At 42.1% G+C, this 15,966-nt stretch overlaps 1 protein-coding gene across 1 annotated transcript in view; it reads left to right on the top strand.

The window, feature by feature from the left end:
• Trmt2b (tRNA methyltransferase 2 homolog B) overlaps positions 1-3,666 on the top strand; it is a 63,595-nt gene extending 59,929 nt beyond the window's left edge. The window contains exon 13 of the mRNA XM_028781655.1: positions 2,016-3,666. Coding sequence (XP_028637488.1) covers positions 2,016-2,142 — 127 coding nt within the window. The 3' untranslated portion in view covers positions 2,143-3,666. The remainder of the gene's footprint in view (positions 1-2,015) is intronic.
• Positions 3,667-15,966: the final 12,300 nt, after the last annotated feature.

Here is a 15,966-nt window from a genome sequence, read left to right on the forward strand (position 1 = left end):
TTTCTCCACAGGACAGGAGCAGACCGACTCTGTGTCTGCTCCAGTCCCAGGGACCAGGCAGGGGCCGAAGGGCTTCATGGCTTTTGATTGAGGTTCTGAGATAACGTTGTTAGTAAGTAGAACTAGTAAGGTATAGAATTGTTTATATGATAATGAGATTAATTTAAAGGATGAGAAGGATGTATATTTGTGGTTGCTTATATATTCATAGAGAGACTCTGGTAAGTTATATGAGACACTGATAGCAAGAAAAAATAAATCGGGAGAGAAAAATTTAAATTGAGGCTCTGCAGTTAAGAAAATGTACTGATTTTGCAGAGGAAGGAACTAGGTTTCGTTACCTGTACCCATATTGGGCAGCTCACAGCCACCTGTGACTCCAGCTCCAGGGGATCTACAGCTCTGGCTTCCTTGAATAACCCCCCAATGCCCATGTGTATACATACACACATGCACACATACACACATACATGCATGCATGCATGCACACACACACATAATGAAAAAGTAAGTCTTGAAAAATGCAATCACACTTGCAGGAAATTTGATGAACTGAATATTATGCTAAGGAAAAGAAGCCAAACTTAGAAAGAGAGATGCTAACTTGTTTCTCTTATACATTGAACCTACCTTGTAAATACTTGTACATAGACGTGTTTGTTTGTGTATAGGTCATAAAGGAGCAGAAGTGGGAACTCCCTGGGGAAAGTCAGAGAGGCAGGAAACATGGGGAAGGGTAGAGAAGGAGGAAAATAAATGAGAATGATGTGTGATATATAGCTTTGAAAATACCACAAAGAAGCCCCACTACTTTATATGTTGTCTTTAATTTAGGCCCCCTTCAGAAATAGACCCTAATAACTGGAGACAGGACTGTGGAACTGGCTCGGGGATTAAGAGCAATTGATGTTCTTGCAGAGGATTCAGGTTTGGTTTCCAGCTCTCACATGGTAGTTCACAACCCTGTGCAACTCTAATTTCTGGGGACATGACACCCCCTTCTGACCTCTGCAGGCACAAGGCATGCATGTGGGGCATATATGTACATACAAGCAAAAACCCCCATACACACAAAAATTAACTCTAAAAAATATTTTAAAATGAAAGAACCAGGGACATATGAGAGGCAGGTAAGATTACCTTTTGTATCTTTTAATGTTATTTCATTTTTTACTTAACTTAGGTTAAAACTAAACCTAGCTGGGCATGGTGGCTCATGCTTTTAATCCCAACACTTAGGAGGTAGAGGCAGGCTAATTTCTGAGTTTAAGACAGAGAGTTCCAGGAAAGCCAGGACTATACAGAGACACCCTGTCTCAGGAAACAAACAAACAAACAAACCAAAACAAAAAAAACAAAAACAAGACTAAACCTAGAATTCAGCTAGCACACTGAGCAAATTTCTAAACATGGCCCTAAAAAGGCAAGGCAGTTTTAATTTGACAAGACACTATGTGCATATGGTAGAAAAAGTGCAATAGTGCAAAAGAATGGGTGTGTGTGTGTGTGTGTGTGTGTGTGTGTGTTTAGGCCAAAGCACAACCTAAAGGTATTGTTTTTCAGAAACTATTTTTGAGACAGGATTTCTCACTAGCCTGGGTTTCACCCAGTACTAGACTTACTGGCCAGTGAGCTCCAGGGATCTGCCTGGTTTTAGTTTCCAGACCTGGATTTCAACTGTGCCAACACACTTTACATTTTTCCATGGATTCTGGGAGTTGAACTCAGGTGCCTTGCCAACCAAAGCCATCTCTGCAGTCCTTTAGATGCATTTTGATGTAATATTGTCTGCTTACAGTGTGTTTGTTGGGCCACAGCTTCTCTGTAAGTTGAGCATCTGTACCCTAGTAAGGAAGATGGCTAAGCAAACCAGTTATAGGAAAATAATGAGAAATGGGGATGAGAAACACATGGGCTGTGTGACTACAGGTGAAGGACTTCAATTTTAAGTGCCGGTTCTTCTGTGCTTGCTTCTCTTTGTTTCTGTGAACTGACATTATGGTCTATTTCTGCAGACTATGCTGTCCTCCAAACTCTGCTAAGAAGCTTCTAGGTGACCCTTTCATCCTGAGAGAAGCTGTACCTGTGGATTTGTTTCCCCACACCCCACATTGTGAGCTGGTACTCCTCTTCACTCGCTAAGACCAGGAGACTGCAAGCTGAGAAGGCTGAAGTTTCAGAGATACCCAGGTTGCCATGGGAGACCGTGGAAGCATCACCAGAAAGACCAGTCTTTGAATTTGAATTTGTCTGGCCTCCTTCTCTGAGGCAGATTGAACTGTAGCTTGTCCTATTCCTTTGGGGTTATCCATATTTCCCTAGCTTTGACTGCTCCTAATTCCTTGAGCCTGGATTTGTGTTGCTCCATCCTTTTGCTGTCTATACATTCAATATACTGTCTTGTCCCCGTCATGGGATTTTGCTTTTGTTGTGGGGATAAGTGCTTTTTGATCAGCTGGCAATAATTTCATATTGACCAGGATCTGTATATTCACTCTGAGATTTTACCATTCGCAGGTTTTTTTTTATTTTGGTTGTTGTTGTTTTGTTTTGTTTTATTTTGAAACAGGGTCTCACATAGTGCCCTTACAATGTAACTGAGGTTGACTTCGAACTTGTGATCCTTCTGCCTGCATGTGAGTGCTGGGATTACAGGCATGTGCCACCACACATGACTTTATGCAGTGATGGGTATCAAAGCCAGGGAAGGATGCATGTGAGGGCAAACCGTTTACTAACTGAGCGACAGCCCCTAGCCCCTTGCAAATGTTTGTAGGAAGTAGAACCAAATTGAGCTTTTTACAAAGCAGAATAAGAGGCTAGGGAGATGGCTAGCTGGGTAAAGTGCTTATTGCACATACACAAGAAGCTGAGTTTGGATCTCTAGCACGTAATAACAGGACATAGTGGCACCTGGCTGTTCTTGTGCTGAGAAGTGTATACGGGGGGATTCTGAGGGCTTTCCTGGCCAGTCAATTTAGCTAATAGGTGAGCTCCAGTTTCAGTGAGAGACCCTGTCTCAAATAAAAAAAAAAAGAGAGAGAGAGTTGAAAAAATGATAGACACCTGATATCAGCATCTGTCCTCCACAAGTATAATCACAGGCACATGTGTATATGTGTGTGTATGTGTACACATACTATACACATACAATGCAGACAAAGTTATATAGTGATTACAGGGTTGTTGGGCTTTCTAGACTTTGACACCTCTAGACTGTCCTTTGATGATGTGGTTATCTCGGGCTGGCATTCACAAGCATATAATGCTCTTGCAGAGGACCTGAGTTTAATTCCTAGCATCCATGTCAAGTTTCTCATAGCTGCCTATAGTTCTAGTTCCAGGGGATCTGATACCCTCTTCTAACCTCTGTGGACACTGAACTCATATGCACAAAACCACATTCACACACAGGCAAATACACATAATTTTAAAATAATTTTTTAAAAAAGAGAAAATGTGGTTATCTCTAGGAACAATAACACCATTCATCTCTTACCTGTAGAAGGAGGATTGGTCATTAGAGATACCCAAAGGGGTTAAGAAACTCTGAAAGGAAGGGCTGGATACTTAGATTGTCCTGTGTATTATGGAGGAAGAAAGTACCAGTAATCCTATAGTAATCCAGTATGTATTATAATAAAGTGGGTGTTGAAATTAACTATATTCACTGTCTCTAGTCCATTATTTTTTTTCCAATTCTGGAGTTATCCTTGAGTACTTGTCGAACTTTTTCTTTTGAATACTGTAATGATCTGAAGACATGGAACTTATGTGTGTTGCCAGAATTACAAAATAATAATCAGGTCAACAGGAAGTTTAAATTTTTCTCAGTGCTAAATGCTCCTAAAGCCGACTGTTTTTCAAACGAAGTAGTTAATGCTCATATCAAATGTCATCATACACACACACACACACACACACACACACACATATATATATATATATGTATTTGAAGTTGTTTTTTCTGTCTTAGTGTTTTATTGCTGTGAAGAGTGTGAAGAGACACCGTGCGTGACAAAGGCTACTGTTATAATTATTATTTAATTCTGGGCTCGCTTACAGTTTTCAGAGGGTGAGTCCAGCATCATGGTGGGGAGTGTGGAGGCACAAAGGAGGCATGGCACTGGAGCAGTAGCGGAGAGATTTCTATCTGATCAGCAGGCAGCAGGCAGAGACACCCTGGCTCTGGTATGGGCTTTTGAAACCTCAAAGTCCACTCTCAGTGACGTACCTTCTCCAACAAGGCCATACATTCTAATCCTCCCAAGTAGCTCATCAACTGGGGGCTAAGCATGAAGATATTTGAGAATGTGGTCCATTCTCATTCAAACCATCACAGGGTGTCTAGTATTCCAGGTTGTCCTCGAACACATTATGTGACCAAGAATGGCCTTGAGCTTCTTTCTGATCATCCTGCATCTGTCTCCTGAGTTCAGCCTCAATTACAGGTGTGTGCAACCATATTCAATTTTTGTGTCATACTGGTGGAGGATTGAATCTAGGACTTTGCCCATACTAAGCAAACACTCTACCAATTGAGGTATATTTCAAGACAGTTTTTGTTGGTGGTTTGAGACGAGAACTCACATAGTCCAGGCTGGCCTCAAATTCCTTATGTAGCTAAGGCTGGTGGTCTTTACCCCTTAAATACTGGTTATCATGGATATGTGCCACTATTCCAAGCTAATGCTGTACATTGTTTTTAGAGAGACACTAAGGTTCAAGAACACAGCATTTTATACATTCACAATGCTAGAACAGGAGGTACACCACAGGTCTGCATAGGGAAGGCACCAGAATGATCAGAAAGCAGGAGGAGGATAAAGGTAAAGGCTTGGGTAATGTACTTTATTGTGTTTTCCTCAGGAAAGGCAGGGAAGGAACAAAACCTTATGATTAACTAGTTGGGGCAGTTTTTGCAGGTTTTGAGCCATAGGAGTGGTCCCTAGTTGTCTGCTACCTGGCCTTGGGATGCTAAAGGTAGAGGAGTATTGCCTTTCTGGTATTCAGGGCAGTTATAGGAAGTATGATGTATAGTGATTGTTTTATTCTTCAGAGACATTGCTGTTGTTTAGATCTGGAAAGATTCCCTAAAGGCCCATATATCAGAAGCTTGTTTTCCATCTGTGGCACCATTGGAAAGTAATGGGACTTTTAGGTGGTAGGGTCTAGTGGAAGGAAGTTAGATAATTGAAGAGGATATTGGGATCTGACCCTTTCCTCTGTCTTTCTTCATAAGCTTTTTCTCCACCTTGTGCTCCCTTGTCCTTATGACCTGACTAGCTGTCAGCCCAAAAGCAATTGGCTACATATTGTGGACCAGAAATGTGAACCAAAACAAACTTTCTTCAAGTTGCTTATTGTAGGCATCTTATTTTGGTGATGGAAAGCTGACTAATTGATAGCTTAGGGCTCAGCCCTTGCTGTCTCTAAGAATTGACTAGCTCTGGGGGATTGAGTGGCCAAAGTCTTTAGTCAGAAGGTTATCAAGATGTCAAAACAACACAGTATACAGAAATATACACACTACCCAGGACAGTACATACTTATTTAATAGAAGGGAGCTGGGTTTTGTGGTTCATGCCTGTAATCCCAATATTTGAAAGACTGATACAATAGACTGGCTGTGAGTTCAAGGCCAGTCTGGACTACATACAGATTCATTGTCATGGGGAAAGGCTAAGGGGTCAGAATTTTTTCCTTTAGTTTTTCATAGCACATATTTGTTATAAATTACATGCATGCATTCATGTGGATATTTTAGTTCTTTTTTTTTCTCTTTTGGCTAATCTCTTGGAGTTTTCTTTTAGAACTGTTTCATTGTCTTTTTTAGTACACATGATACCGTTACATAGGGCATCTATATTCACGTACACATGTTTATATGTTGACCATCTCTTCCCCCTGCAGAATCTCCTTGGCCCATTCATGTTCATCTCCTTTTGATCACCTAAACAGTTTTTGATTCTAATTTTAGGTCATATATGAAAGAAAACTTGGGTATTTGTCTTTCTGAGACTGGCTTAATCTGTTTGATATTATAAAACTATTCTTTAGGGCTAAAAGCATTCAGCTACATATCCTTTTATCAATGTCTCTGGTTTTAGACATCAGGTATTAGTGTTCTTAACGTGTACCCTCCATACATCTTGTGATTCTACTGTTCAGCCAAAGTTGAGAACCAGTGCTTTACAGGTGGAATTTTACTTTTCAAGTGTGTTCTATGGACCTGCAGCTCTGGCATCCCTTGAGCCAGTTAGGAGCACAGCATTTGAGGAATCATTCAGCTGAATCGGATGGACTGAGGCTGGCATCCAGAGATCCATGTTTTGCCACCCCTTGCTGCTGATGCTAATGCACACTCAAGTTAGAGACCCACTAACTCTGGTGAAAATATTCTCAGCCTTGGTTACATACAAATCACCTAAGGACTTTATTACATTGGTTTGTTTACTTGCTTGCCTGTTTATGTATGTGTACATGAATATGGAGGTCAGCCCCTGCTGTCTGTGAGAATTGACTAGCTCTGGGGGATTGGGTAGCTGAGGGGGGGGGTGTAGAGTCTTTAGCCAGAAGGTTATCAAGATGTCAAAACAACACACTGTACACACTATACAGGACAGTACACAATTATTTAAAATATTAGAAGAGATCTGGGTTTTGAGGTTCATGCCTGTAATCTCAATCCCTGGCAGTTGACTTTCTTCTCCCAGCATGTAGGTACCAGGGATGGGATTCAGATTATCAGACTTGGTAGCAAGCACCTTTAACCTCTGAGCCATCTTGCTAGCCCCTAAAGACCTCTTAAAACAGACTCTCAAGCATAACATCTTCAGATACTTCTGAATGTGTATCATTCATTGTAAGCACCATTATTTTTAACACTCCTCAGACAACTCTTACGTGCATGTATGCTGTTGGATGGAGTGGGGTGAGGTAGTAATCCTTGTCTCTGGTTTTTGTCTCCAAGAAGGGGTTGATGTGATGAATAAAACTGCACATCAGGTTGGAGATACTCTTCTTCACTAGAACCATCCAAGAGCTGTGAATTGTGATTTAATTTTGCATCTCTGCTATAATTGTTGTGGTGATATTCTGATAAAGTTTTCGTTGGTTTGTTTTGGTTTTGGTTTGTTTTCTTTTTGCCATCTTGACACAAAATAAGAGTAGTATAGGAAGAAGGGACCACTATTGAATTGCATTCATCAAATTGACCTCTGGGCATGTCTCTGGGGCATTTTCTTGGATTGATGAGGCAGCTCAGCCTGTTGTGGGTGGTGCCATCCCTGCAGGTGGTCCTGGGATGTATAATAAAGCAAAGTTAACAAGCCCCAGGAGCAAGCCAGTGAGCAGCACTCCTCTGTGGTCTCTGTTTCAGGTCCCGCCTTGGCTTCCTCTGTAAGCTAAAGTGAACTTTCCTCCCCAAGTTACTTCTGGTCCTGGCCTTTACCACAGCAGTCAAAAACAAAGACTGTAGATTTGGAAGAAATAGTGTTTCATACCATTAGTGGATAGTGATTCTAAATGAGCCATAAAATTAACTCTCATACACTCGTGGGGGAATGTGAGATCACTTTAATCTTAAAGTAAAACAATTGTTTAAGGATTTATCCTCAGTCTGCTTCCAGTCTTTCAGAACTGGCTGCTGAGAAGTCTCATTTTAAAGTTGCTGAAGGCAGGCGAGATCGCTCTGCAGATAAAGGCACTTGCTGCCAAGGCAGATAATCGATGACTTCAATTCCCAGAACCCGCATGGTGGAATTAGAGAACTGACTCCAGCAAGGCATTGTCTTGAGTTCCACATGCATCCCCCCTGAATCCATGCACGAATGTAATAGAAGCAGTCTATTTTAAGCAACTCAAGTTGCTACAAAGTGCCAGTGCCAGTTTTGCCATGGCTCTTTTTATTGTTTGTTTGAGACAGGATCTTGCTATGTAGCCCTGGCTAATGTGGGACTTAAAAGCAGTCCTCCTGCCTCAACTTCTCTCGTCCTGGAATTGCAGGTGTGAGCCACCACTGCCTGCTTTTGCCATTGTTCTTATGTTTTGGAGGTTTTGCTGCCACAGTGGTTCTCAGGCTTATCTTCTAATCCCTTGTGGTGCTTTAATTGCATTGAGTGTATGTGTGTCCTCCCGCCACATCTTGCATATAGAGGGTCAGAGGAAGAGGACAACGTGTAAAAGTTGTCTCCTATCATGTAAGTTCTGGGTGGCCAGGTTTGGCAGCAAGCACCTTCACCCACAGAGTCATCTTGATGGCCCTCCTGTGGTGCTTTTGAAAATCCCCTAGCTTGCTGTGCAACTGCAGTATACCAGAAATGTAGAGGAACACATTTGTACCACATTCTACAATGTCAGAATTTATTGAATAAATTCACAAGGTTTAGCAGTTTCAATGGCAATTTGTCACAAAAAAATCTTCCTAGCTTGGAAGCCCCAGTGAGGTGAATGCAAGTTCTTTTATTCCAGTCCTATTCACTAACTCTCATAGCACACAGCACACAATCAATACACCGATACAGCTCTCTCTATGTGTATGTGTTACAGAATGAATACAAGTTAAAGAGGCTGCAGCAGACAACCGGAGGTTTCAGGAATGGGCTCAGGGGTGTTTGTATTGACAAGAGAGTGAACCAACCCGTGCTGGGAGGGAGCTTAGCAAGTCAAGTTTTGGAGCACACAGTGTGCAACTGTGAGGTTAAAAGGCAGAACTGGGTGGAGGAGGAAATGGTGGGTTAGACTCAGGCCCAGATGGGCAAACAGGTGGATGGGCAGGAAGTCGACTAGGCTTCATCAACAGTAAGGGACCAAGCCAAGGCATCCTTGGTCTGTGACATGCTCATACTAGGTATCAGATGATAGGTTGGTGTAGGGTCATGCCATCACAGTGTTAGATGTCCATCAATTTGTGGGGTCCAGGTGATGAAGGTACACCCTTTCCCTGGTTGCTGGGTTTGGTAAGTTTCTGAGCCTTGTTTCCCTGATATGATTTTAATATGCCCCTGCAGTTTTATTTCACCCCCATAAATGTATAAGATGGATCAGTTTCTATTCTGAAACTGCCTATCAGGTTGCTGCCTGTCATTTCTGGATTGACTCAAGGGCTACAGTCATCCTTTCCCCTCAAAATGGAGTTGAAATCTACCATAGAAATAGAGTCTCCTAGTACAGTACACAGTGTGAAAAGCTAGTGTTGTTTGCAATATAGGGTCACTTAACAGTAAGGCATAATGGCCAGATCTCAACATAGGTCATGGACTTGTAGCAGATGTTCCGATTTAATTAGTATAGGACATTGCTCAAATATCGGAATTTTTTGTTTTGGTTGTGAGCCTAATAACCTTTAACAGCTGAGCCATCTCCAACTGTGTGAATGAGCCATCTGAATTTTTAACAGATCCCCAAAGTGATTCTCCTAGGCAGCCACAATTGACTTAAGGCAACAGTCCCCAGTCTTATCTGTGCCTTAAACTCCTCTAGGGATTTTTTTTCAAGCTTCCAAGGCTTAGGCCACATCCTGACTAATTAATTGTCATAGTCTGGACAGTGGTGGTGGCACATACCTGTAATCCCAGCACTTGGGAGGCAGAGGCAGGTGGATCTCTGATGAGTTTGACACCATCCTTGTCTACAAAGTTTGTTCCAAGACAACCGGGGCCACACAGAGAAATCCTGTCTCAAAAAAAATGAAAAAATAAGTTGTGTTGTAGTCTCTAGAAGTACCACACAGACATTGAAGGTTACAGTGTTTGCCGCCCAGCACTGAGAACCACGGGGTTTGAGTATTTGATATGCTTGGTTGTCTTCACGCAGGAAAAAGAGAGTGATTGTCATTTGCTGAGATTTAAGTCCTCTAACCCTTCACCCTTAAGATCAAATTACAATTTATAACTCCTAGGATCATTAGTCATTTTTCTTGGGAATATAATTCAGAATGGCTTGCCCACAAAGTGCAGTCATGAACCATTGGCACCTCTCTCTTAGAACTTGCCAATTAGTCCAAATTCAAGGGGACAACTTGAAATGAAATACAACTATTTTTTTGAGACATATACATTTTCCCTCAGCAGATTCTATTCCATTACCATATATATTTCCACTTTGTATTTCTCATTAATTTTCCCCAGAGGAACCCAGCTGGATGACTTTATCCGCACTTGGCCACAAGCCACACAATCCAGGAACAAGTATTATAAACCTCTCCAAGCCCATCTGTGGGGTGAGAGATAGATGGCTCAGTAGTTAAGAGCACTTGTTACTTTTGCAGAGGACCTGAGTTCCATTCCAAGTACTCACATGATGGCTCATAATCATCTGTACCCCTAGTTCTAGAGTATCTGACCCTCTCTTCTGACCTCTGTGGGTACCAGACAAGCCTGTGATACGCATACATGCAGGCAAAACATTCATACATATAGAATAAATACATCTTACTTTAAAAGCCCACCTATAACTGTTGACCTCAAGATATTTAGAGGGAAGAGGTCTTTACTCTGAAGACCTGAAGAAAATATATTTCAAGATACTGGTTTAAACCATGTGTTTGGGGATTTTTGATATAAGGTCTTACTATGTAGCCCTGGCTGACCTGGAACTAGCTATGGAGAAAAGGCTGGCCTTGAACTTTCAGTGCTCCTCCTGCTTCTAGATTCTAGGGGCCAGGATTATAGGTGAACACTGCTGCATCTGGGGATTCTCACCGTTTATATTTCCTAAATTTCTTTGGTTGTAACCAAGCCAAAGAATGTTTGAGAGCAAGATGGGGCTGTGTTATGCTTAGCTGCTTGTGCCCACTGGCCTGTAGGAATTGAGCACTAACATTCAGCACTAATATTCAGTATCCCTAACAGTCAGCACTGCCTGTGGCACTGCTGACATACTAAAGGACTTTGACATACTAAAAGGAGCAGCTTTGGAATCAGGCTGACCTGGTCTTGAATGCAGTCTGTATCATTTACAAGCTCTTGTGACTTTGGACAACTTATTTAACCTCTTCAACTGTTTCCTATCCCTCTCTCTGTAGAATAACGATAATGGTGGTACATACAGATGCCCAGTCTCTATCATCCATCATGAGCTAAAAAATGTATTTAATCCACCTGACCTACTAACACTAGCTTAACAGCTATTGCACACAATGGAATAGCAGCTGTTCACTTTCATGATGACATGACTGCCTGGGAGATATCCCCCATCACTAGGGTGCATGGGGCTACACTACCTTAGAGAAAAATCTGAACTCAAAATCCAAAATATATTTTCTACCGGGTGTGTGTTGTTTGCGTCACCTTAAAGCTGAGAAATTGTTAACTTGAACCATTGAAAACTGGTACTTAATTTCGAGCAAACAAAACCACACATAGTGGAGTCCCTTTCTCGTTGGTGTGGGTGTTTGTTTCTCAGCATTTATGTTATACTTAAATATTACAGTTTCTAGTGAAAATTTAAAATGCAACTTGAGGAGAAATGAAGCAGAGAAGAGAGACAGGGAAGGCCATCCCTCTCACTTTGTCACCTTCAGAATGTTGCTAGCTAAATATAACCCACTTGTCAAATCCTTTCGTACAGTTGTAAGAAGTGCTAATGGAAGACTTCTTTTTCTCCTGCTCCTCCTCCTCCTCTCCTTCTTCCTCCTCCTCCTCCTTCTCTTTTTTGACACTAACCCTTCTTTTCTTTTTTGACACTAACCCTGATGAGGCACCTTGAATTCAGGACTTTCATACAGATATGATGGAATTTCCTTTTGGATTCAAGAGCTCAGCGCCATATTGTTCAGAACATATACTACCTTGCCCTCATTTGGCTTCCAAGAGAAAACTTGTTTTGGAGATGAGGAAGGTTAAACACTGTACTGTATATGATGCTGGATTAGATACTGAATGGAAAAGAGACATTAGTGGAAAAGACTGATGAAACCTGAATAACTCTTTAGTAACTAGTGCTGTACTAATTGTATGATAATACAATAGTTTTGGTCAGTGTACCGGAAGTAGATAAGAGGCAACCATTAGAGCTATGTAGGTTGAAAGGTCTCTATCAACTCTTGTATTATAATGGAAACTCCAGTAAGTCCTAAGTCTGTTTCAGTATACAAAGTTAACAAAACAAACCAACATAAACAGCTGGGTGCATTGTCACACACCTGCTATCCTAGCACTGGAGAGGCAAGAGCTCAAGTTTAACCTGGGCTCCATAGCAAAACTCTGTCTTAATCTATACCCTCCTTCAAACAACTCTCCCATTTATATTTTTAAAAGCAAAACAAAAATTAAATATTGACTGAAAGCCTGTTCTAGAAAAACAAGGTCTATACACATTATCCAGAGAGAGAAATTTACTCAACTTGATACCCAGATGTGTGGGAGATAAAGATTGACTGATTCCAAGTGCTAGATGAGACAAGGTAATGAGCTAGCTACCAGGCAGATAGCAATGTCTTACAAATAAGTACCTGCTGAAACGGGAGTGGGTTTCCTTCAGAACAAGTGGTTGTGTTTCAAAATACAGTAGCTTGACTTAGCAGAGGTCCAGATGTGTATAGATTCTGGTCATGAAATTGATTGACTTGAGGTTTGGAAGGAATTTTTCACAGTGGCATTCGGTTCTCTACATTCTGAATCAAATCATATGTGGAGTTTACTACTATGCAAGCTAAAAAGCAGGTGTCGCTGAACCACATATGACAAGAATGGAAGCTGTGGGTTCCATCCCCAGAAACCCTAACTAAGACAAAGGCAAACCTGAGCTATAATGAGACCCTTTGTCTTAGTTAGGGTTTCTATTGCTTCAATGAAATACCATGATCAATTTCAAGATGGGGAAAAAAGGATTTATTTGGCTTACATTTCCATGGTATACTCCATCACTGAAGAAATTCAGGACAGGAACCAAAGTAGGGCTTGAAGCTGGAGGCAGGAGCTAATGCAGAAGTACATGAAGGAGTGCTGCTTACTGGCTTGCTCCTCATGGCTTGCTCAGCCTGCTTTCTTATAGAACCCAGGACCACCAGCCCAAGGATGGTACCACCCACAATGGGTTGGGCCCTCCCTCATCAATCACTAATTCAGAAAATACCCTACAGACCTGCCTACAACTCAATTCTGTGGAGGAATTTTCTTCATTGAAGTTCCCTCCTTTCAGATGACATTAGCTTGTGTCAAGTTGACAAAAAACTAGCCAGGACATACCCCTTCTCCCCAAAAATGTTTGGAAGACTAGCATGCAGGTGCATGTGCTTTATACCAGCTGGAGGCAGAAGGATATGCTCTAGGCCAGTCTGGGCTGAATAGTGCAGCCGTTTCAATAAAAAAAAAAAAGTAAGAAAGAAAAATGTGTTATGGAAAAGGCCATGGACTCTAACAGAATTATAGCGCCCATTCCTTTCTGAAGCTCTTTAGAGATATACTCTCTCTCACACACACACAAGTATGCTTTCCATAGATGCAATCAGCATGCTTTCTCTGTCATCTGTTGTTTTCACTTAACATCATTTCACATTCTGATTTCCATCCTGACAGTGCACATAATTGTGTGCTTAATGGCTGTGCAGCATTCCATTGTGTGAAATAGCATGCCAATTCTTATGGCTGGACTTATTTTCATGAACAGACCCAAAGGCCTGCTGTCTCTTAGCACTAAAGGTTTATTTTAGCTCCTGGAAGTGGCAACTAGCATGAGCGTGGGATCCGGTGGGACGCTTGAGTCATCCATCAGCACACAGCACAGTCTGGGTGCTTTGTTAACGTTGCCCTGCCTACCCACTCCACAGAGGAGCCTCCGCAGGCTGCCTGGACCTGAGCCGGACTCATCCTGGGTGCAGAGGCAGTAGTGTAAGCTCTCAGCTTCCACAAATTCTGACCCAGATCTGATCCTAACATAAGAACAACATAAAATACCTGCTGCTTTCCCCCCTCTCCTGGGATCACAGTGCCACTGGTGTCCTCTACAGAGTCTGAAGTGTGAGCAATGTGAAGAGGAGTGAGGGATGGGTTATTCCAGCTAGAGGGGTAATGTAGTGAGCAGGGATGCCATGGCTACAGCTCTAGGCACATTTGTGAAAATGTCGTGAGCTGAAGGGACCATTCCAAATTCCAAAAGGTTGAGTGATGGCTGTCTTTCTTCATACCTCTTTTGGGCAGAAATCTCAATATTTGGTCTTCTGATAAAGATAAAGGGTTTGTGGAGTTGGGTGATAAAACAGTGAGCCTCAGTTTGACTCCTAACCTAGCCATGGCCACTAGCATCTTCAAGACAAGAACAATAGTTGGTGTGCAGGATTCTCCTGAAGAAAATGGTGTTTGCTATATCTCATTATTACATCATCCCAGCAGCAAAGCAACTGCCTCGAAAAGAAGAGATTTGTTATCCTACCCTAAACCATCACTTCAATTTCAATTTCCTTGTTCTCTATCTTTGTTGTTGTTGTTTTGATAGGAGTTCTAGGAGGTTTGTTTGTTTGTTTGTTTGTTTGTTTGTTTGAGACAGGGCTTCTCTGTGTAGCCCTGGCTGGCCTGGAACTCACTCTGTAGACCAGGCTGGCCTCGAACTCAGAGATCTGCCTGCCTCTGCCTCCCAAGTACTGGGATTAAAGTACCGCCCAGCTTGATAGGAGTTCTTGTAGCCAGACTGGTATCAAACTTGCTCTGTGGAAACCTTGAACTTCTGACCTTCCTCTCCTTACCACCAGAGTGCTAGGACTATAAGCATACACTCTCACGCCCAGTTCTGTGTGATGCTGTCATGCATAATTAGTGGGAGCTGGAGTGCAGAATTGAAAACCATTTAGAGCAAAGGGATCCCCTACCTATCCACAGTAATTTCTGTAGTCCTAAAGCCTAGGGAGATCCCTGGGAAGAACTAAGTACATGAGCTATGTGGAATTTGAATTGTGAGCCAAGGCCATGTGCTTAAGCTATCACTAACAGGATGTAACAGTTAATCATCATATTCAACTTGACTGGATTTAGAATCTCCATGGAAACAGCACTAGCTCTGTCTATGAATTCATGGACAGAAGACACTGTGAATGTATGCAGTAACACCACAGTGGAGTGGGGTGGTCCTGGACCTTCCCTACCTTCATAGGCTTACTTACTGTATTTACCTTTCTCTGTTGGCTAAGAACAGATTCCTGCCCAAAAAGACATGCCAGGAAGAAACATGTATAGATGGTCAGTTCTCTTAAAAAGCATGGTGTTATCAGCTGGCCATGGTGGCTCACACCTTTAATCCCAGTACTCAGGAGACAAAAGCTGGCAGATCTCAGAGTTTGAGGTCAGCCTGGTCTACAGATCAAGTTCCAGGACAGCCAGAGGTATACATAGAAACCTTGTCTCAAAAACCCAAACCAAACCAACCAACCAAAGAAAGAAAGCATGATTTATTGAATTGCAGTCTCCTGTCTTATAAGACTCTTCTCTTTTGTTTTGAGCATCAAGCCTGTTGCCGTGTGTTCTACCCCCATGCAGCCCCAGCACTAATGCTTCTTCAATGGAGGTATTTGTTGCTTCTCAGGTTGAAACTGCTGGACTCCAGAACTCTTTAATAGACAAAGTGGGTAGAGTGAAAAGATTGAAACGACTTAGGGAAGATGCAGTCTTAGACACACAGAAGATGGGAATTTATGAAACATTGCTTGCAGTGTCCAGTCATACCATTTTGGGCAGTTATTTCTTCATTTGTATGACATAGGTTTGACTAGAGGTTCTGTAAAATGTTTTTCAGTGCCACAGCTAATTAGCTGAGCTTACAAGCATATCAAAGGCCTATAAGGCATTTAAAGTGGTTCCTTCGGATATAACAAAGCAGCCTTGATCCCAGCACTCTGGGAAGCCAGGAGAGGGACATCTGTGTGAGTTTGAAGCCACCCTGGTTTACATAGAGAGTTCCAAGACAGCCAGAGCTACACAAAGAGGAGAAGGAGGAGGAGGAGGAGGAGGAGGAGGAGGAGGAGGAGGGGGGGGG

This window comes from Grammomys surdaster, unplaced genomic scaffold, assembly GCF_004785775.1.
Source record: "Grammomys surdaster isolate TR1022 unplaced genomic scaffold, NIH_TR_1.0 61, whole genome shotgun sequence".
Classification (NCBI taxonomy): Eukaryota; Metazoa; Chordata; class Mammalia; order Rodentia; family Muridae; genus Grammomys; species Grammomys surdaster.